Here is a 22,967-nt window from a genome sequence, read left to right on the forward strand (position 1 = left end):
CTCGGGTAGATGGTGGCTTTTCAAGGTCGGAGCCCAACTACGACTTCGACAACGACGAATGGGAAGACTATGGATGGTTTCTCGCTCAAGTCGCCTCTGGAGTTGTTGTTCACCATGCTACATGTTTCCGCTGCGTAGATGTTTTACCTTTCATAATTCAGTCCTGATGGACTTGTACCAGCATGAGCCGAAGTGTTGTATTCGATATTTATGATATTGTTACTCTGTTGTTATTCTATATTTCTATGTTGGTATGGATTTGTACTATCTGAGATAAGGATTCGCACGTGATAACCTTTCTGAGATTATTATGAAGGTACGTAGGCTTGAATTCTCAGAAATAGGAATTTGAATCTTAATACCTCCTATTGACACTTATATAATCTTCATTGGTCGGCTGCCTTGCATTTTCAACAGCCGGAGAACACAAGAGCACGAAATCGCTTGGGCTGATACAAAACATTTTGTCATACACCCAGTACAGACAATTCAGTCCATCGAAAGGGTTAGACGGCTCAAAATCATTCGTGTCGCAGGGTGCGGTAAAGGATCTGACCGGGCATTTCGTTGCGTTTCACCGCCGTGCGACCGTGCCCCGCCGCACGCCAGTTCACCCGGCGCCGCAGCGCAGCCACGTTTCGTTTTTTTGACGCCTCTCGTCTAGGTACAACTGTAGTATCTGCTCATATACGCGCACACACCAACTCCACACACGTACGCGTCACTCACACCCCACGTACAAGATCAGACCTACAACTTCACACAGGAGAAGACCACATACTTCTTGAGATCATTGGAAACTTCGTGGACAACGGGCACGTCGTATTCGCTTTGTGGCTCCACGCGTGAGAGGCTGCAGACTCTTATTGATGGGACACAGTCCCGGTGCGAAAACCCGGGACGAGCAGGGTTCGAACCCGGGCGGTGAGCGCTCCACCGAGCGATCTCACCACTGAGCTATGCGCTCGTTCGCCAGCCGCGTTTCTCGTTGCGAGGCCGCCTCCGCGCTGCGCACCGGGCTCTGCATCTCAAGCATCTGCACGACCCCCGACCGAAATTATATTCACTTTACAAACCCGGGGCGGCATCACCTGGCACGCGAGCTAGTAAAATGTTGATGCAGATCGGCCCCGCTTATTTCGAGATTCAAGCCGTGAGTTTTACAGGTAGCTCTACTTCATCAGCCATCACTGAGCGAAACAAAATTATTCTAGGACATGAACAGTTAGCAAATGTGAAGCAGCAAGTTAATTACAGCCTGACAACAGTCCTCGAAGCTTTTTATCGCAACTACTGATGCCCAACTCTATCACCCATCATCATCTCCCACGAATGGAGAAGCACATCTGTACGCACGCATTGCGGATGCTAGACATATCAACAGTGACCCGGCCAAAAGGCTCATTCAGCATTTTCACCATTCGCCTGAGCTATAGCTTGGTCGCCGCTTGTACTCTTTCTGGGAAAGACTCAGTAGAAAGTCAGTGAACACGTGCTCGTACCCAGGCATTTTGCCGTACCCTGCGTGCAAAAAAGTTGGTCCGCCAGTTGGTTAGAAAAGAAATGCATGAAGTACAAAAAAGGAAACAGGAACTTGTGGCCTATGGCTGATTTGCTTGTAAAATCAAGGAATCTACCCACAAGAATACACGGTGAGCAGGCATAACTTCGATGTGCCAGGTTCTAGCCAGTCTTTGGACTCCAAACTGTTTCTAAAAGCTTTACAAATGGCACATGGTACAAATGTCACAAGCAAATGCATCATATACTCGTTTAGTGCCTCAAATGCTCAGTATCCCTATCATCAACAACTATATTGAGCTGATAAAAGGAGCAGATATACCTCTTTTCAGTATTTCACAGGAGTGTCAGAGCATTACTCTGTGAATTAACATAAAGACTTTAAGCTACCAAAATAAGATGTGATAATTGACAATTACTGAGATTCTTCAAGCAATTATGTTTCAAAGCGTACATGCAGAAGTTAGCTTATACTAATAATATACAAGGATAGGTACGATATGCTCAAGAGAAGTCCGAATGTCAGACCACATACCAGGAAAATAGTTCATGTCTATAACATAAAACCGATCTCTTGTTCCATGCTCTCTGATCATATCGATGTTGAACAATCTAAGACCCTGTCAATCAAGTGGAAGGATGATCACTGTGGGAATAACTTGCGGAGAATCAGGAAAGAGGGGGCATGAATCATTGGTACCAGCCGTCGGCGCAGCTCTCGCGCCAATATCTCGAGCAATGGTCTTGGAGGAAGTTCTGATAGGATATGTTTGGAAATCAGTTGTCAATAGTGTTTTCTAATACCAAGAATGACATTTACTTCATGAACCAAAAACTGGACAGGCAAGCGTACCAGCAACACAAGGGTCAAGATCTGCATCATCTGCACTGGCTGCAGCACAAGAGACCCTTGGAAACCGAAATACCCCAGCATTATTTGATAGATCACCTTCATCAACATTAGGAAGTGAAAACCGACGTACAACCCTTATTGCATCCCCTACAATGTAGACCTTAAACATGACGCCACCTACAAATGACAACCAAAATAAAAGCATATTTTTGAAAAATATGGAACTACAGAGCATTCAAAAGAAAGGACATGTACAACTCAATGAATGTACCATGGTTAACAAACTCCTGAAGAACCAAGGGCGGCTCAAGCTTGGTCAATGAAGTTGGATCATAAGCAAGAGATAGCTCATGAGATTTTGCCACCAAGGGTTTCGCCACTGCAAATTAACAAGGTTAAAGGCAGGACAAGGAAGCATCAAAACAAAATTCAGTCATGTCAATGATTAACGACTCCAGTCACTTAAAGGATTTCATTCCAAAATATATCGAAACAGTTACTATTCCCATTTATCTGAATAAAATATGCTGCAAGCTGCCTCAGTCAGCAATTGTAAATATATTTAACAATATTTAACAACCATTATAACAGACAAATGGAAGAGCTAATACTTATGTACGGTTATCTAATCCAATATATGAAATGAAGACCCAAAGGAGGTGGTATCAGAAGACAGACAGTTGCACACCTGCTCTAATAGTTACTTACAACTCTGGCTTCCTTTAGTCATTTAGTCACTTCAGTTTAAGGGTGAGGGACCATGTCACTACTTGCCAAAAAGAATACGCTATAAGACATTTAGCACAATATATTTTTACAGGTAAGGTTATAATGTTCCCCACTTTCAGTAAAAATAAGAATCACTTTCTAATGCATGCTAAACTATTTTACATTTGACAAATGATATATCTATGAATATAAGGTCACAATGCAAAAAAAAAAACCGCCAAAGAATACTTTCATGGCATTACAATTTCCTTAGCATTACATGCATACATTAAAAATCAGTGGCCACCGTTATGTTTTGAGACCATGCTGTAAGTACAAATCAGCACTTATTTGTGACCGCAGGGAGCCACATTTTCTTCCTTTCTTTTCTCTTTACCTTTCTCTTACTTTGATCATTGCAAAGCAAACTATTATGTTTAAGAGCATAAAATCAAACATATATACCTGGAGTATAAATCTTATACTGTGAAATGTTTTGGCAGAAACAACTTAGACAAAACCCTTGACCACTAAGAGGACAAGTAACAATGCATCACAAACAGCAAGGAGCAGGCTTACCTAATGGAAGAGATAGTCCAGCCCTAGTAACTGCAGCTGGTATTGACAAGGGATCTGTATTAACAAATAGCTGCTTAGGAACACGTACTTTACCTGCAAAAGACAACTGCACCATGATGATGAAATCAGCCTTTAAAAAGGTTCTAAGAACTATTTATCCATATGATCCTATCCATCTTCCTAAGCAGTGGAGGGAAGTTGAGGTGCAAGAAGATGAATACAGTTTGTTGCCAACATAGATGAACAAAACATTAAAATGGTGGTGCAAATGCCTTTACTGCCACATGTAGAAGTGAAAATTAGTTATACTGCCTAGCCAGTCAAAGGATGCTAAAGTAGAGCTGAATTCTGGCTGAATATGTACAGGACACGGCATGCTGAACCCCTCGACACTGACTTTAATTTTGTTATAAACTAGTAAAAGGAAAGCAATGGAATGACATAATATATTCATCTGTTAACTATACATGGACATGGAGCATCCATAAGTAAAAATTATTCCTAAAAAATGTTCTCTCATGTTTATAATAATTGACTGTTCAGGCAACACAGTAACACAAGCAAGAAAAATTGAAGTCAATATATGATTGGTGCATAAACAAAATGTGTCATTCCCTTACAGGCTGTCAACATCAGGATATATTTTAGAAATTCCAAAGCAGTATCAAGTTTGAAGCATTTTATGTCTGTATATATATAGAGATGGAAGCAATCAAAATTGTGATTATCCTCCTATCTACCCAAACCATTGTGTCAGTTCAATTTCCACCTCAACTGCAATACCATTTATCTATATCCCTCAATTATCAATACTGGTGAAAATCATCCTTCAACTTATGTATTGCCCTGCTGCAAGCTGACATAGCTCAACTTTGGCGAAATAGCTCTTGTACCCGTTCGAAAGGAGTGCTACCCTATTTGGCCCTCAATTTTTGCTTCGGTGGCAATAAACCCATGTGTCATGTCAGTCAGCTTAGTGTTTCCTAACAGCATAGCCAGATTAGATGATGGTGGAAGTTGGAACTATCATAAACCACCATTGAGGCATTGAGGAGCTAAGTTCTATGTTTTTTATACTTCTGGAGTATAAATTAAATGGTATCAACGTTGAAAGAGAACATTACACCAAGGAAATGTCTAATAGTGGTAATCTGGTAAAAAAATATATTCTTCTTGAACGGAAATATATTCCTTAGTTCAGAGTAAACATGTTTGTGTATTATTATTGAAGGGCCAATGTTTCTTGTGCTACATAAAAGAAATAAAAAAATGTTGTATTGCATGGTGAAACTGATGAATTTCTTCCAAACAAAAAAATTGAGAAGACACTACTCAAAGAAATTACCGTAACGGTCTGTGAGGTCCAATTCAGAAACTTCTTGAAGCATGGACTGGCGATCGAGCAAATGTGCTATTGCACCAGGTGGATCAAGAACAGTAACTTCTGGGTGTGTTTCCCTATATTCCTATCAAAATTTGGAAATATAGTTTATAAATTTTGAAGTTAGAAGATATAATGAAGCCAATGATTTGAAAACATGTATTAGACACGCCTCCTAAGGAGAAATTATAGAAGTGGTTTTAGCAAATATTGGATAACCCACCTCTAGCAATTGCTGCCAACCCTTTCCAGTCAACTGTAAAAAAATACAAAAGTAACATATTGTTGTCAATAAAATATCTTAGCCAAGCGACAATGGATAAAATTTTCAAACTTCTCCAGACTTAATGTAGATAGCTGTGTCCATATTGGCTAACCTTATGAAGAACAATGTCAAATGGACCTTGGTCGGACAATGGGCGTTTGTGATCAATAGCGACAAATAAGATTCCTTTTTTCCTGCAGTACGTTTTAGAAGGTTGAGAAAGTGACATTCCGGACACAAGTACGAAACAGCTGGCAAATAGGAGAAAAATTGGCAGCCAACAAAAAGATGCAAACTCTCAGCTACAACAAGGACTAAATAAATAATCTGCAAGCACAAATTATAAGCATTTTCCTCTTTCTGCAGCACCCTAAGCATGGTGATCGTATAAACATTTATAGTATCTTTTCCCATGAAAGAGACAACTCCATATATGGGCATATTTACATTTTCTTTCCTTTTTAATGAACAATCACTTCCTACAGATAGTTTCAATTTGCATTCAAACAAAAAGCCTCATCAACTGTTGCTTGAATATGACTCCTGCATCTGATGGGACAGGACTAGCTTCCACTTGGCTATGGTACAAAAGAAAAGATCATTTTTCAGTAATGGCACGGCACTGGTGCTGCACCAATGTGCATGTTTGCTATTAGCGAGCACTAGATTATGCTCTTTGTACTTGGTGCATTGCCTGAAACATTTTAAAAAAGGAAAGGAAGACAGGCTTGCATGGTATATAATCAATGAACAGACTGGAGATCCAACACTGCTGGGTTGTTAAGAGAACATGTGGAACAGTTCAAGCATAAAAGGTAAATCACATGCTTATCATGGGGTACTAAAGTATTCCGATAATACCATGTGGAACCTACATTGGTTTCATATTCAGCATCATGTCCTGATCTGAGTGATTTATGTGCAGGGATATGTTCCTAACTGTAACCATGATTCCAGACGCAACGAAAACATTATACGATCACTTGTGATCGAGTAAAAGAAGTTATATGATCTGTGATATATTATGACATCTTCGATCCTACACTTGCTACTGCATCTGGTCCCATCTACCGATAACAGAAGCAGTAGAGCATACAGATAACCATTGTCCACCAAACTTTCAACGGATTGCTATCACTGGGTAAGTCAAGAAAGGGTTGCTATCAGAAGGGATTATAATACTACCACACGATAAGGAATGCACCAATGTCGCTTTCTTATCCCAATAGAAAATAGCAGCAACATGGAGATTTGATTAAACGCCACACAGCTTGTTATTATATGTCACTGTGGATGATGACTCTAGAATCTAGAAAATGAAGCTCCTCCAGTGGAATTGAATAAACATTGCTGTAAGATTACCCAAAATTGTATAAATATTCTAATTGGAAAGGAACAGAAAGGGTGCCTCCACTTTGGCAGGACAACCAAAAAGTCACGAACGTCCACGAAAAATCAAATCATTCTACAAAGGAGAGATTCAGTCAGACTTTTCAATCTCAAGAACGCTTTTCACCACCTTCTGCACTAAAACTCCACATAAAGGGCTCCCCTTATCCCAAGTTCTATTTTCATACTGATTAAGTTCACAATTTCTTCAGTTCAGTCGTTTGCTAGTAGACTCTTAACTCTTTGAATAATGATAGGATAAAGCCATCCCCGCACCCCAAATATGAGAAAACAGGGGGCGGGGGATCTCTGTCTCCAGAATATACCAAGACAGAGACAGGCGTCATTGAATTCACGAGGTGGCGGTACTAATAAACAGGACGAATAAAAGACGGGGTGCTACTATTAGGCAATTTCTTCACTGTTCCTTAAAATCGTAAGGAAAAAAGACAGAGTAGAGAGAAATTCACTGTTCTATTCCGTCCAATTCAATCACACCAACATCAAAGGACAGCCACACCAAACGCTCGCCCCCAATGCACGCCATCCCAGCCCCACCAAAATATCCCAGACGCAGCGCGCTTTTCCGCGCTCACCCCATCTCTACCTAAACCAAACCAAGGCGGAGCACGTGATCCCCCCGCAGTACCTGGCGAGCCCCCGGAGCTTGGGTTGGAGGAAGCTCTTGGCCTTCTTCGACGTGAGCGCGTACCCCACCACGAGCTCCCTCGCGGGCGCCGGAGCCACCGCCTCGTCCCTTTCCGCCACCGCCGCCGCCACCTCCGGGCCCACCTCCCCCTCCGGCCCCACGCACCCGCCCGACACCATCGCGGGGGGCAAACGGGCACCAACGACGAGACAACCCGACCCGGCCGGCGCGCGAGGGGGGAGGGCGATCGAGGCCGAGGCCTGGCGGGCGGCGGCGAGATCGGGAATGCGGTGAGGGGAGGGGAGCGCGGCCGGAGCCCTAAGCCTCGGGAGCGGAGCGGGGCGGGGACAGGTGGTGTGTGCGGGCAGGGCGGGGCGAGGCGGCGAGTGGAGAGAGAGAGAGGAGAGGAGAGAGGGGAAGCGAGGTGGGGGCGCGTGCGTATTTGTAGGCGGAGGACGGGAGCAACTTTGCCTCTGGGACCCTTGGAACCCAAGTGTCTGCCAGATTACGGTTTTGCCCTTGTGCTCTTCTCCTCTGTTTTTGTTTTCCTCGGCCCTTTTTTTCTGAGATTTTATTTGTAATAAGTAAAATCAGTATGGGACTTGTATTTCAAAACCTATTCAAGCGTCGTTTGAGAAGAATGTAACTGATCCGATTAAGACAAATGCTTTCCGTATAGTAATTATTTGTGCAAGCCAAATACAACCAGTACATATGAACGGTGAACAATTGCAATGATTAATTCCCATCCAAATGATCTAAATCATTAGACCATGGGTCATAAACAAACAGTTGCAAGCGTGGCAATTCAATGCCAACCAAGCAAAGCTACCCATTCTCGCACAGCACGAGCAATCGAGCATTTCCAGGACGCAAGCAGGAGCAGTAAGCAAGTACCAAAATAAAATGAATAAATGATGGTTAATTAGCTGCAAGCAAGCGCTAAAACTATCCCGTTCGGAGCTGGATAGCGCTTCCATTTGCGTTCACGTGGTAGCTTCCATTCAGAGCAGATTAAGACTGACACGCATGCACCCGGGATACGGGTAGAGACAATCCCATTTTGTTACTACTATATGCGTCAGCTAGTATGCGTAATGTTGTAATGTAGTGCCAGAAAAAAATCAATTCTGAAACATGTCCAAACTCTGAACCTGACTCTGAAACATATCCAAACGTTACTACTGGCTTGCATGCGAGCATAAAAAAAATGCATAGTGCCTGAGTGAGAGTGTCAGATAGTGCTGGAATTAAGCAACGCTTGGTGCATGAAAGGGTGTCACGCTAATGATATGAATATAGATCACGGAGTCACGTAAGATTCCAACATTTTCTCCTCTCTTTTTTTAAAATTTTTTGAAGCAGTGGTTCGCTTCTATGTGATGGTTGTGGCCGGCAGTCTCTGCCGGGCGCGGCGCCGGCGTCCGGCGGCCACTTTCTCTGCTGATGCTGGATTGCTGGTCGCCGGAGGCAGCTCCATTAAAAACCGCAAGTGGCACTTAACTAATCCTGTGTTGATTAGCCTAGCTCTAGCGTAATAGTATGATATTATGATACTATGATGAAGACTCATGTCGTCCTTGCACAATGTACTGAACAATTCATGTCTTTATCAAGCGCACGCACCTTTCCACTTCTTTTTTTAGGGGAAAAAACAGGACCTCTTGACGAAAGAATGTGCTCACCAAGTCCTCCCACGCACTCCATGCTCTGCTCCTGGAATTCTGATTATTTCAGTATCATACTACAACTTGTTTAGAATATTAGAAGAAAAACTGAATTTCCAAAAGGAAAAACTATGTTGGAACTGCAGTTCATGAACCTCATGGCTATGACTGAATCTCAGCTGTCCAAATGCTTCTGAATTTTATGTGGTCTTATCTCGCGTATACACGCATCGCGCTTGCACTAAACACTACGAATTGATGCATGTTCCTGTTCGGAATATCCTTTTTTTTTTGCATCATGTCTTGTGATCACAGGCACAAGGCACACAGGTCGATGTGCTCCACCTGATGCGCAAGAATTCGTGGAATACCGGCAAGGAAGCTGCCACGGGATATTCTATAGAATCATTGCCGTGCTCCACCATGGACGGTGCAATTTGCAAGCCCCATCCGCAGCAGCGGATCCCTGCTGCCATACCGTTCAGCGGACTTCTCGCAATTCTTGTTCGGCTGGGAACTGAAACCTGACGAGAATTCCTCATCCCTGCTGGAACTATTCAATTTAAGCGGACGAGGACTTGATGAGTGGCATTTCTCCATGTTCGCTATCAGTGAGCTGTTAGCAACTTAGCATTGTGTCCTTCTTGTGAGGCGAATGTGACGTGGGAGGTTGACATCATCACTTGGAGTGGGTTCTTCACTAGCAAAGGCATGTTCGAGGAGTTGTTTAAGTAGGAGAGCTATCAGAGGAAGCCTTGCATAATTTGTTACATAAATAGTCTACCTGTTTTTCTAGGAAAAAATTGCCATAGGACAGTCTGGTGTTTGCTATTTCGCGCCGAACTTTAGTAATTGCCTAGGTGCGATTAGAAATACCTGCCACTTTGCCATAACACACCACAACCATTACAAATATGTTCAGCTAAGCCAAAAATGCTTCCTAAATTGAAGGGGAAAATAGTCTATTCACTAGCACTCTCTTACTTGAGATTATTAGAAAAATGCCATTCAAATAGTTGCCGCGCGTTATGGCAAAGAACCATAAATTTGCAATGGTACCTCCCTGATAATTGAAAGTTGAGTGAAATAGCCAATGGCAGAAAAATTCAGTGTCCAATGGCAAATTTACTTCCATCATTTTTCCCATCGCACTTCAACATATGTAAACTGGAAAACGAACGATTTATTTCAAGCTAAAGTAATATGATAATCGTAAAAAGGATTGCCGAATAGTAGTATACAGTAAACAAGATCGTGGACGGGTCGAAAAAACAAGATGAAGGAGAAAGAAGGAAAATTTTGATCCACGGATGTATCATCTGCTTCAGATATCCATGAGCGACGAAAGATGCCTCATCTGAATATTTCCCTTGTATTTCTTTCTTAGCTTAGAGCTTTTCCCTTGCTCAATTATTGAAGTCATAGGAAGAATTCCAGGATGAAAATGGAAAAGAACTACTGTTGGTCAGGGTAGTATATCTTTGTGCACCTGTGCTTGAAATCCAAATTTGTGCCGTTGTGCGCCTGTCTACATATTCAAGAACCACCAACTGGCCTGTTCTAAACATTTTAAATACGGAATAGATCACAATTAAGACAAAAAAATTGTACTCCACTCCATGTCCTATGCATGATTGCTTCAAATATGATATAACCTGATGGTTCATAAACTTATGACCACACCAGGCAGCAAGAATCTCCTCATGATATTTTCTGAAAACGTCGGGATCTCGACAGACAAACATGCTAAACGTCCAAAGAGAAAACGGCGGAGTTTTTAATGGTAGGTCAGTTTCACTCACACATCTCGAATCATGCAGGGAGCACGGCCAGGAGAACCGGCACATGTCTTTCGCGACCGTTTGATCTGGCAGTACAGGACAGCAGTGTGCCTGTCCCCGCAGGGTCACTCGGCCAGTGGATATGATCGGCAGGGTGAGGCCACCTCCCCGATTGCTTGGCCCCTCCACGCGCTCGCGCGGTCGCGCCCAAAGGAAATTGAGATCTCGGGAGTAGTAAAGTTTGCATTTTGCTATAAATGTGTAACTGTAGCATTTTGTTTGTATATGTGAATTATTGTCCAAACATTGACTAATTAGACTTAAAAGATTCGTCTCGCAAAGTACAACAAAACTGTGCAATTAGTTTTTGATTTCGTCTACATTTAGTAGATCATGAATGTACCACAAATTTGATGTGATGGGAAATCTTCTTTTTGCATAGTACCAAAGTTGAAAAACAGGGGAACTAAACAAGACCTGAATTATCTGCGACGGCGATGGTATTACGACTACATGCTGAGGAAACAGAGGCTTGCGTGGCTGCTTTAGGGATGAGTCGATGACCACTGAATGCTTGGCGTGGCAGCCTGGTCAAGCAAGATTGGTTGCCAGAATGCAGATTTGATAACTTATTTTTTATAATCGGCAGATTTGATAATTAGTTTGCCGTTGCCATGTGGATGCAACTGAGATGATGTCACAGGCAATTGCCATGTGGATAAACGGCGGTCATGGCGAGACTGGAAGCGACGACCTCCTCGATCCACATCAGCAACATATTCTGCACCCAATTGAACACAGCTGTCATCTGACATCTTCGGGATTACGTGTTTTAGAGCTTGGGAAAGCAAACCAATGTAGCCGCAGAATATTCAAACGGACAGGGGACGAACCATTGCGAGCGTTGCCATAGCAGACGTACTCCCAAATTGTAAACAGACGAAGACGAAGCAGACAATAGTAGATCGACACCAAACAGACACGAAACATAACAGGATTATTAATCCAGAAACGAAGCAGGATTAAACAAGTTCTTACAACATAAGATGTTGTAAACGACATACGACGACAGATAACAGTTCAAACCGACACACCGAACCGACACACCGACACACAACAAGATAAGATAGGAGCCACTCGGGCAGATCATAGGATAACCGCGGCACACAGGCCTGACACAGCAGCAGGAAGCATCGTCTAGTACTCGTCACCCTCGTCTCCTTCCTCGCCCTCGTCGAACTCAGCGCCGACCTCCTCGTAGTCCTTCTCGAGCGCAGCCAGGTCCTCACGGGCCTCAGAGAACTCGCCCTCCTCCATGCCCTCACCCACGTACCAGTGAACGAAGGCACGCTTGGCGTACATGAGGTCAAACTTGTGGTCGATGCGGGAGAACACCTCGACCACGCTGGTGGAGTTGGAGATCATGCACACGGCACGCTGCACCTTGGCCAGGTCACCGCCAGGCACCACGCTGGGGGGCTGGTAGTTGATGCCGCACTTGAACCCAGTGGGGCACCAGTCCACGAACTGGATGGTGCGCTTGGTCTTGATGGTGGCAACAGCAGCGTTGACGTCCTTGGGCACCACATCACCACGGTACATGAGGCAGCAGGCCATGTACTTGCCATGGCGGGGGTCGCACTTGGCCATCATGGAGGACGGCTCAAAGGCGCTGTTGGTGATCTCTGCAACAGACAGCTGCTCATGGTAGGCCTTCTCAGCAGAGATGACTGGTGCATAGGATGAAAGCATGAAGTGGATCCTCGGGTAGGGCACCAAGTTGGTCTGGAACTCGTTCACATCCACGTTCAGAGCACCATCGAACCTCAGGGAGGCAGTCAGAGATGAGATGACCTGCATCACAACAATGATGACAAACAGAAGGTTAGACAAGCACAGATTTCAGAACCATTCACAATGCAGAGGGACAACACTGAATGTTGCGACAGTAAACCAAGGCAGTACCTGAGACACGAGCCTGTTGAGGTTGGTGTAGGTGGGGCGCTCAATGTCAAGGGAGCGGCGGCAGATGTCATAGATGGCCTCATTGTCAAGCAGAACAGCAACATCAGTGTGCTCGAGGAGGGAGTGGGTGGACAGGACACTGTTGTATGGCTCAACCACTGAGGTGGAGACCTGGGGAGATGGGTACACAGTGAACCCGAGCTTGGACTTCTTGCCATAGTCAACAGACAGACGCTCAAGGAGGAGAGAACCAAGACCAGAGCCTGTTCCTCCACCAACAGCATTGAAGACAAGGAAGCCCTGGAGACCAGTGCAGTTGTCGGCAAGCTTCCTGATGCGGTCAAGGCACAGGTCAACAATCTCCTTGCCAACTGCAAGACAAGCAATCAAAGTCAGACTTTCAATGAAGGATGGATAACTGGAAACAATGTGCACTTTGAGATCAGATCATGTTACTTACTGGTGTAGTGACCACGGGCAAAGTTATTGGCAGCATCCTCCTTGCCACTGATGAGCTGCTCAGGGTGGAAGAGCTGGCGGTAAGTACCAGTCCTCACCTCATCAATCACAGTGGGCTCAAGGTCAACAAAAACAGCACGGGGCACATGCTTCCCAGCACCAGTCTCACTGAAGAAGGTGTTGAAAGCATCATCACCTCCTCCAACGGTCTTGTCGCCGGGCATCTGGCCATCAGCCTGAACAGAGCAAAACAAGCAGCATTAGAGATGCAAATCACAAATGGAAACAGTTAGATTAGATAACATCATAAACAAGCTAATAAGATAACTGCATACCACACGACTGCCTGTACGAGCAAGTTAACATCTAGGTAATATAATTATGACTGATCAATAAGATCTAGGAATACATGTACATGAGGCATAGACACATTCTAAGCCAACTAGCCTAGTACACTCTAGTACAGCAGGCAGATCGAGATCTTACAAGGAATAACAACACATAGGCCATGCCTTTCAAACCATCACATCGAATTCATACATCCTAATGTATCATGCTTAATTACAGATTTTAAGGACATTATTTAGCAAATGTACATGAACACTGCAGAAACCTGAATAGCAAAACACAGCCGTCACTAGCCCACTTCTAACTGAGAATGATTCGAATTTTTAACAATATCTACGTTAAATTATAATAAGCACATTTTTCCACACAACAAGCATCTAGATCTAAACAGATGTTACGAACCAGAGACTCTACTTTCTTAAAATAGAGACCAACAATGTTCAGATCCACCCAAGAGTAAGCTAAATCAGCACCAATTAAGGTAACAGATCTACTGAATCAACAACACCAGGTATAATAATGAGTAATTCCGGCTAATTCCCATTCAAATTCCACATCTGCATACCCAGATCTATAATAATAACAACTGCAAATAGCCACCATTTCACCAGACCTACGGCTTATGCCAAGCAATCGCAGATCTGGGCAGCCACCATCACACACAGCTAGATCCGCACAGTTCTACAGATTTCAAATGCCATGCCCCCCCCCCCCCACTACTCAGATCCACTAAATCCAGCACAAATCAACCCGACATACGCCCTGATCTACCACAGATCTGGCATCGAGAAGCGAAAACGAAGGCGAAATGGACGGATCGGTACCTGAATGCCATGCTCGAGGCAGTAGAGCTCCCAGCACGCGTTTCCGACCTGGATACCGGCCTGGCCGATGTGGATCGAGATGCACTCCCTCATGGTGTCGTCGGAAGGGTGGTGCGGCGGCGACGGCGGCGGCGGCGGTAGGGAATGGGAGGACGGGGAAAGCTTTGAGTCGCGAGAGAGGCGAGTACGAAGACGCCTTCCTCTGCGGTGCTCGGCTTAGGGTTCGCGTCTCCTCCCACTCGCTTATATAGATCGGGGCGACAGCCTGGGCCTCGATGGAGTGCAGGTGAAGGGAGGGAGGGACGGGCGCCCTTTTCATCCAAGCCACTGGAGTTTAGTTGTTTGCACGGTTCGGGCTCCTCCCGGTCGCAACGGTCGGGTGGGCCGTGGGCGTGGTGTGTGCCGGACCGGGTGATCTGGTTCAAGCTGTCTTGTCCTGGTAGGAAAAAAGGATAAGCTAGAGGATCTAGAAGGAAAATGTTAGGAAATTAGCTTGCTTTTTGTTGGTACCTGTGTTTAGCCGGCAACCCACCGCGGCTATCGTCTGTCAACTGGGCCCGAGAAACTTTTTTGTACCGGTTTGTGCGTGTACACGGTTGGGTGAGGCCAAGTTGTGTAGCTCTAGGACAACCGGTTGGTGGCCCGTTCACCTCACGTTGGGTGCGGGGCGGAAAACCGCATCAGAGGCGACGTCTCACTTGCCAATGGGCCATACGTGAGGTGGGACCCAATTTTAGGTGAGTGAGGTGGGACGCGCGGCGCGGCGGCCGATTTGGCCGGGTGGTTCCGCCTCGTCTGTTGTCGCGCTGATATTTTCGAATTTTGAAATGGGGAAGCGGGAGAACAGTATCGGCTGCCGTTGCGCTGGGCTGTTGCTCGGATCTTCTGCGGATCTCCCTTCTGCGAGCGTGTTCGTCTCGTCTGCCCGCATGTGGCCGGTTCGGTTGGGCCGATGGGCCGACGCAGTGGATCTACGGGCCGCTCTTTGCTCGTTGGGCCATATTTTCTGCAAACTTTTTGTCTAGGAGTATGTCCTGGCTTCCAGTGATCTCTCTCACTGGAGTCAGTGGTTAGTGGAATATTTTTTCCATCTCGAAATAGGAAGAAAGAAGAATAAGTGACCAATTTTTAGTGAAATCAACCAATTCTCATCGTCGGTCCTCAAGTTCCCCTTCCACTATTGTCTGAAAAGGGGCCATGCATGTCAACTATCACCATGTTCTCATACATATGCAAGCACTAATAGCAATAAGAGATAGTTATAGAGCGTGTCTCTAACCAATGGAGAAGCTAACTTTAGTCCTGGTCAGAGCTAGTAGTAGCTCAAACAATTGGAGACGTTTAAAGAGGAGTGTTAACAATAATCCAACACGATGTTAGAAAAATATGACCTCGATGGATGCACCTTCGCGGATGAGCTTGTAGCTCAGTGGTAGGACATCTAAGTAGAGGTGCCACCCACCCAAGACTTGAACCCTGGGTGCTGCATCGTAAAAATCCCCCTCGCTGACACTGCCAGGGTTTGGGGGGTTTTTTCGCAACCGGGAGCCAAAGTCGCTTCCTCTTAATGAAAAACGATAGGGGGCATCTTCCCCTCCGGTCGTATTTTTTTCGATGGATGCACCATCCAGATTTTCACATGATTAGCCTGTCTGAGGCCATACGCCACATGGGAAGCTAGCCACCATTAGGTCTTTCTCCTACTTCCTTTTTTTATCTTCGCTACCTTGAAGAGCACCTTAAGTCGTAGCAAGAAAAATAATAGCAAATCAATAATTCAATATTAAAGTCAACTTGCTAGCTTAAGCATGTCCATGTCATTGTAGTCTAACTTCTTGCTAGCTCTAAGCCTCGTCAAAACATTTTTTTTATTGCATCAAACTCAACTTTTATGTTTCTTTATCGGCCACTTGTAGGTTTATCCTCAATTCACATTATATTATTTGTCCGTCCGTTAAGAATTATCTCTTCTTTCTCTCCTTATCTTTACTCTCTTCCACGTTGATAAAAAATATGACGGATACCCCTAAGTGGATACAAGATAAGCATGTAGCCACTTGGTTGCGAACTTACGATGAACCACCAATTCTGCCCAAGGTAGGAAGGCTTATGCAATGCTTAGGCAAGATGGGCCCGCTTGTTTGAGTTTTTGAGCACTTTTGTACTGCTAGTTTTTTGGATGTGCAAAAGCCAACTTTTAGCTTTTAGGGGCGTTCACCTTTAGGAGATCTCAAAAGTTAATGATCCAAAAGTGTCTAGAAGTTCAAACAAATATGGTCTAAGGGCCTGTTTGGCTCCCTGGTGTTAAAGTTTAACACCCGTCACATCGAATGTTTGGATGCTAATTAGGAGTATTAAACATAGACTAATTACAAAACTAATTGCACAGATGGAGTGTAATTCGTGAGACGAATCTATTAAGCCTAATTAGTCCATGATTTGACAACGTGGTGCTACAGTAACCATTTGTTAATGATGGATTAATTAGGCTTAATAGATTCGTCACGTGAATTAGCACAGGATTATGCAATTAGTTTTATAATTAGCTCATGTTTAGTTCTCCTAATTAGCATCCGAACATCCGATGTGACACTGTTAAAGTTTAGCACCTCGTATCCAAACACCCCCTAAGTTGCTCCAACTTTTTCCCTAGCTGGTACATGGACGGATCTTGAGTTAAAACTTAAAAGTTACGAACTTGTATGTCTATAAATCCAGTCCAAACTCTAAAAGTCCTCGACAGCTTCTACACACTCCCTCCCAATTCAATCCTCCAGCAAATGACGTGCATACATGTATACTCGTCGAAATTGGTGGTGGGGCTCTGCTACACGGCTGTGTCAATTGTGTTTTCATCAGCCTGCTATTTTTCTCTGTCCCCTTTTGTTTTTTTTTGCAAAAAATGCTACCACACCATGCATATCTACCCCTTTTCCGATTTAAATTGTTTTACTTATTAGTGGTCAAATAAAATAACCATGCCATATAGGTAGTGCAGATACAAAGTGTACCATAACAGCTTTCATTTCTAGGAATACCTTATCGAAGCTTTGTGTTCCAAATTTCCAATTCTCGAAAAAACTACATTTCAATTGGCATGAAGTTGAGCTATTCTCCATTTCTTCTTACGAGATCCAAATCCAAATTCGAAATTCAGCCCTCTCCTAATCCAATTAATAGCCCAGGCCATGTCGAATTGCCCACAAACCTGATGGGCCCGAAATATTCAAAGCCCATTGCCTCCCCCAGACGCCACGACGCCTCCGTTAAAACTCCGAAACGGAAATCATTCAGGCCATCGGTCCACCGAGCCGCACCACCGTCTCGTGGAGAAAGCTCCCTCAAAACCCCCAAAGTCCCAAACCCTTTCGATCGGCGGCAATGGCGGCGCCGGCGGCCGACGATGCCTCGCCATCCCCAGGCTACGTCCTCCGCTCCACTCTTTCGGGTCACCGCCGCGCCGTCTCCACCGTCAAGTTCTCCCCCGACGGCCGCCTCCTCGCCTCCGCCTCCGCCGACAAGCTCCTCCGCGTCTGGTCCTCATCCGATCTCACCCCCGTCGCGGAGCTAGCGGGCCACGGCGAGGGCGTCTCCGACCTCTCCTTCTCCCCCGACGGCCGCCTCCTCGCCTCCGCCTCCGACGACCGCACCGTCCGCATCTGGGACCTCGCCGCCGGCGGCGGGGCCCGCCTCGTCAAGACGCTCACGGGCCACACCAACTACGCCTTCTGCGTCTCCTTCAGCCCCCACGGCAACGTCCTCGCCTCGGGGTCCTTCGACGAGACGGTGCGCGTGTGGGAGGTCAGGTCCGGGAAGTGCCTCCGCGTGCTGCCGGCCCACTCCGAGCCCGTCACCGCCGTGGACTTCGATCGCGATGGCGCCATGATCGTGTCGGGGAGCTACGACGGGCTCTGCCGCGTCTGGGACTCGGCTACTGGCCACTGCGTCAAAACCCTCATCGACGACGAGAGCCCACCGGTGTCCTTTGCCAAGTTCTCGCCCAACGGCAAGTTCGTCCTCGCTGCAACACTGGATAGCACCTTGGTGAGTTGTTTGAAGTTGATTGCTCCTTCTAAATGTTTCCATTTTTCAGTTGTCTTGCTGTTCCAGTTCCAGCTTGCTGCATATGTGGAAAACTGAAATTGGTACTTTGTTGTTATGATGGGGCTATATGATTCTCCAACGCACAGCAAGATTGTAAAACTTGAGCATCAGTGGTTGTCATAGCAATAAACCATAAGAGGGGAGGTTTAGTGCAGTTCGTGTGGCATGTTCTAAAGGATCATTGGTGGCTAGTTATGTAGAGTGCCCCTGTCGGTGCTGACTTGCCTGGGTCAGGATGATATTGTCATAAGCTTTCTGTTTGCTATCATAGTAAGGCTTGCTCCCCAGATAATTTTAACCATATCTTGCTTCCATGAGGATAAAGTTCTGTTCTGTTTATATATTGTCCTGTTATGTTACATATAGCATGGGAGTGTGTTCGCTACTTCGGGAGCCTCCGGGGGTGCCTCTGAGGCAGTCCAACCTTATTTGGGTGTCGTTGGAGGGTATGCTGCTTCATTGATCCCTGAGGCAACCCCATGATCCTATTTAGACAGAAAATTTCGATATATGGTTATTGATTCCGACAAAGTCATTATTGTGGCAGGAGTTAGCAGACACCCATATTAGTATCTTACAGCCACTCTATGCTTGCAGCAATCTACTAAAGTGAGATTCTGCAGTACTGTACATGTACACGATCTGCATATCGTGGCTCCTAATAGTTTGAAACTCCGTGCTTGTGTCTGTGTACCATCTTGCGCCATCCTGAGATCATGGATGGAATTACCTTTACTTTTTTTGTGTGTGTTTGTCTACACTTGGCTACCTGGAAAATATCAGCTGTTCTGTTCTGTAATGCTGAAGTTCATTTTGCTGTCATGACCTATTTGTTACATTAGTAGAAGTTCTTTACTGAAGCGCATGCTGTATTTTGATAGAACCTTGGTTGTTTCACATTAACAAGGTGGCAACATTGGGCAATCAATCAATATTTTATTTATTTTGGTTGAGTGTGGTTATCGACCTGGTTATTGGGGAGAAGGAGGAGGATGAGTCCACTGGCAGCTAGGGCAAAAGCCCCGATATTTGGCGGGCTGGGGGCAGTGGGGACTGGGGGGTGGCATGGAATTTTAATTCTTACGTCTCCTCTCATTATATGGAGATAATAGATCTCCAAGCAATCTTAATATATTGGACCTTTTAGATTCTTTCTTAATAAAAGATAACGTGCTGACCAAGTTATTGGGGCCAGCTGAGGCGTGGACATTGGACAATGGTGGGTTCCCTTGAGTTAAGCTGCAGCCTGGGCTGGGCTTTAGGTCCACAACAGCATGCAATTTTGATTTTTGCAATCACAAAAATGATGCGACTGAATTTGGTATGTTTTGCGCATGGTCCAGTGAGGCAGTGACTTTTGTCTTTTAGAATTAGCGACAGTTGCTTAATGTTTTGCACATGATTGGCATGATTTAGGTAATCAAATTATGTTATTCCAGAAACTGATTCTTACTATATATGCTTATGCATTCTTAAAATGTTAGTGTATTTTAATCCCATATTTCCATTAGTCCAGAGCATGAATTGGTCATGTATGAAGTTGTTTTTGAGGTGTTGACTAGGTGGTAAGGTGTACCTAGGTTGCCTCAGGGCAACGCGTCGCCCTCCACTTGGGGCACATACCTGCTCTGGCTTGATCCTGACGTCGCACCACCCTTCTCAGACTCAATACCACTGACACATACCCTTCTCTGGCTTGATACCACAGTTTTTCACTCTTCCTATTTAGTTCTGACCTTGCCCACTCCTGTACAGCCTGATTCCTGTGTCTTCCATTCCTGTCCAACAACTTGGGGAGGCGGAATGGAGTGCTGCACAGGATTGCTGCTATGGATGGGAGCATCTGGAGGGCACATGAGTTGACTGTTGCTAGGGAGGGAGGGAGGGGTGGGAGGTGCTTATGGGATTTTAGGATTGGGACTGGGCTTTAGTGGCTAGTGGGATGTGCCTGGTAGTGGTAATGGTCCATGTATATTCCTACCGTCCCTTGTTTATCTTATACATGTGTGTACGGTGTTGCTTTGTCTTGCGTCTTAGGTGCTTAGGTGGTATAGGAAGGGGGTGGGTTGCCTCGCTTTGCCTTCCCCTTAATGATCATGCATGAAGCCAAAGATGCTGATGTTAAATGCAGCAATTAAACATATATCTACCTTGCTTGAAGCATATTAACCATAGGCTTGATCATAGTAATTTTTTTTAAGAGGCCACAAAAGCAAGGGATCTTACTTCCGCCATTAGAAGTAGCGCATGGACCAACTAGGCATAGAGCGCCATGGAGTTGCCACTGGTTTCTCTATATCGGGGTTATAGATGCCCACAGCGATTCACACATGGCAGTCTGCAGTGACATCTAGGGTTAGGAGTTAGGTGCCAAAATGGATGGAAAACAAGGAATTAAAATTGTCACCTCTTAACATTTTTGTAAGACACTACATCCAGATGCCATTTATGAATGACATTATGCAGTGAAGACCTTGACTCATGTCACCATTCTCAGGGACCAACTATTTCTGTTTTATTTGCTCAATTTACTTGGAGAATTGCTGAAATTTACAGTCCATGCTATTATCTTTTGCCCCAGGCACTAGGTGTCTATTCTGCACTGTTTATCTTTTAGACTATTCCATGTGCATTTAGAATCATATTTGATATTTTTGATGTTACTTCAGCTCATTTTCAATCCATTGACTCATCTTTTAATAGGCTTTTTGCTTCCAAATGATTATATCTTATGTACTGTAGGTATGCTCATAGGTGTGAATGCACCCAACGCTATATGCAACCATCTGTTAAAATGAACATCTACCAATTTTATTTCCACAAGTGTACAGCATTCTACTTCAAAGAATCAACAACAGCTTATGAGAAGACATCTGCTCATGCATTGTTTATTTTATGCAGAGGCTCTGGAATTTCTCAGCTGGAAAGTTTCTGAAGACATACACTGGCCATGTTAACACAAAGTACTGCATTCCAGCGGCATTTTCAATCACGAATGGCAAGTACATTGTCAGTGGCTCGGAGGACAAATGTGTCTACCTTTGGGACCTGCAGTCAAGAAAAATAGTGCAAAAACTGGAAGGCCATACTGATACTGTCATTGCAGTTTCGTGCCACCCCAGGGAAAACATGATCGCGTCAGGAGCACTCGACAATGACAAGACAGTGAAAGTCTGGGTCCAAAAGGAGGATCAATGAGCTGCCTGATATATGCTTATCTGGTTCGATTGTCATGTGGTCCTGACTAATGGTAAGTAAGCTATTTAGCTTCCCAAGCAACTAATGATTGCTGCAGTGGAGAATGTAATTCTGCTGGGATGTGTAACTGAGTGTTTGTGTTGTCTGCTCAGCAGCGCGGCGATTCAAGTAAACTGAATTGTTCTGTAGATCTGTTCCTGGGATGATGTATGAAAAACTGAACCGAACAATGCTTTGACCTTGTTTTTGTCTTCTCGGGTTACTGATCTTTGGGTGAGGAGCTCTTTGTTATCTCGCTATATTGCCACTGTCTTTTGGAATGTACCTGGGGGACTATAGGTAGTTTATGCTGTACACAATACATCCTTTCTCCTGTACCCATGTTAGTACAATAGCTTGCAGTGTCAGTTCCATTGTTTTTTCTCTTAGAAGTCAGCCAAATTGGGAAACTTCATTGACTTTGTTCAAATAAGTGAACCCAACTTGTAGAAACTTCGGTATTAGCTGAAGTAGATTTGCTTGGAATGAGATTTAAGTGTTGAATTACGCTTGCACAGAACGTGTTTTGTTGGTGTAGTATTGGTATAGTTTGAACATTTCATTTTCAGGTGTTGCAGCTATTTTTCCTAGCCTGCCACTGGGGAGGGTATGTACAAACCTATTTTTTTCATATCTAAATCTAAATATATATTATTCAATCCTCACCTTCCCCGTTCTTATCCATATCCAATGGATAATTAATTTTGTACCAGATACTATATATATCTAACGGATAAATTGTACCCTCTCCGTACCCTCTCCTCCCTATTTCTAATGGATAATTAATTTTCTATCCATACTCTACCCATTTGAAGTGGGTGTAAATTTGGGTATGAATTATGAATACCCAACAACAAGACTAATTTTGATTGTGTAGCATCTGACGTTCCTCACGGAGATGTTGCAGCTATTCCGAGATTCTGGTTCGTTAAGAAGCGTCTTTCGGTCTTTGCATACCACGTACGCTGAATTGGCCTCTGCGTAAGTTGGGCTTTGAATGTATTACGGGTGGTGTACGGTGAGGCCCATGATTCTAAGAGATGGCTGAGCCCGTTATCTAAACCTGTGGACAACTTACAGTCACGCGGTTGTACCACTCCACTCGATAATGGTGGCAGAACCGAAACCTTACCGCGACGTTCACATGTAGTCGCCAAAACTTCTAGACGTGACCCAATATCGATAGGTAACCAAGAGCAACCGCACTGCACTGAGAAGGTCGCCGCCATGCAGGACC

General features: G+C 44.7%; 3 protein-coding genes across 6 annotated transcripts; 1 reads left to right on the forward strand and 2 right to left on the reverse strand.

The window, feature by feature from the left end:
* Positions 1–1,104: 1,104 nt before the first annotated feature.
* LOC101760267 (inositol-tetrakisphosphate 1-kinase 3) lies at positions 1,105–7,744 on the reverse strand. 3 transcript variants are annotated; one of them, XR_001164882.3, is made up of 12 exons: positions 7,346–7,744; positions 5,420–5,501; positions 5,266–5,298; positions 5,007–5,127; positions 3,662–3,754; positions 2,646–2,753; positions 2,375–2,551; positions 2,222–2,277; positions 2,057–2,141; positions 1,844–1,881; positions 1,642–1,719; positions 1,383–1,521 (listed from the first exon to the last, which is right to left on the reverse strand). XR_001164882.3 is itself a non-coding variant. In XM_004981863.3 (10 exons), the coding sequence occupies exons 1-10, from the start codon at positions 7,522–7,524 to the stop codon at positions 1,415–1,417; spliced, it is 1,041 nt and encodes a 346-aa protein (XP_004981920.1). In that variant the 5' UTR covers positions 7,525–7,744; the 3' UTR covers positions 1,107–1,414. The 3 variants fall into 3 exon arrangements, 1 of the variants encoding a protein (XP_004981920.1); XR_001164881.3 differs by having other exon boundaries at positions 1,105–1,521; positions 1,642–1,881; XM_004981863.3 differs by lacking the exons at positions 1,642–1,719; positions 1,844–1,881 and having other exon boundaries at positions 1,107–1,521.
* A 4,027-nt stretch (positions 7,745–11,771) lies between these two features.
* LOC101761206 (tubulin alpha-1 chain) lies at positions 11,772–14,620 on the reverse strand. Its single transcript, XM_004981865.4, has 4 exons — positions 14,390–14,620; positions 13,219–13,453; positions 12,759–13,129; positions 11,772–12,647 (listed from the first exon to the last, which is right to left on the reverse strand). The coding sequence occupies exons 1-4, from the start codon at positions 14,480–14,482 to the stop codon at positions 11,991–11,993; spliced, it is 1,356 nt and encodes a 451-aa protein (XP_004981922.1). The 5' UTR covers positions 14,483–14,620; the 3' UTR covers positions 11,772–11,990.
* A 3,056-nt stretch (positions 14,621–17,676) lies between these two features.
* On the forward strand, positions 17,677–21,990 carry LOC101761595 (COMPASS-like H3K4 histone methylase component WDR5A). 2 transcript variants are annotated; one of them, XR_002675656.1, is made up of 3 exons: positions 17,677–18,433; positions 21,395–21,743; positions 21,844–21,990. XR_002675656.1 is itself a non-coding variant. In XM_004981866.3 (2 exons), the coding sequence occupies exons 1-2, from the start codon at positions 17,771–17,773 to the stop codon at positions 21,689–21,691; spliced, it is 960 nt and encodes a 319-aa protein (XP_004981923.1). In that variant the 5' UTR covers positions 17,677–17,770; the 3' UTR covers positions 21,692–21,990. The 2 variants fall into 2 exon arrangements, 1 of the variants encoding a protein (XP_004981923.1); XM_004981866.3 differs by having other exon boundaries at positions 21,395–21,990.
* Positions 21,991–22,967: the final 977 nt, after the last annotated feature.

This window comes from Setaria italica, chromosome IX (genome assembly GCF_000263155.2).
Source record: "Setaria italica strain Yugu1 chromosome IX, Setaria_italica_v2.0, whole genome shotgun sequence".
NCBI lineage: Eukaryota > Viridiplantae > Streptophyta > Magnoliopsida > Poales > Poaceae > Setaria > Setaria italica.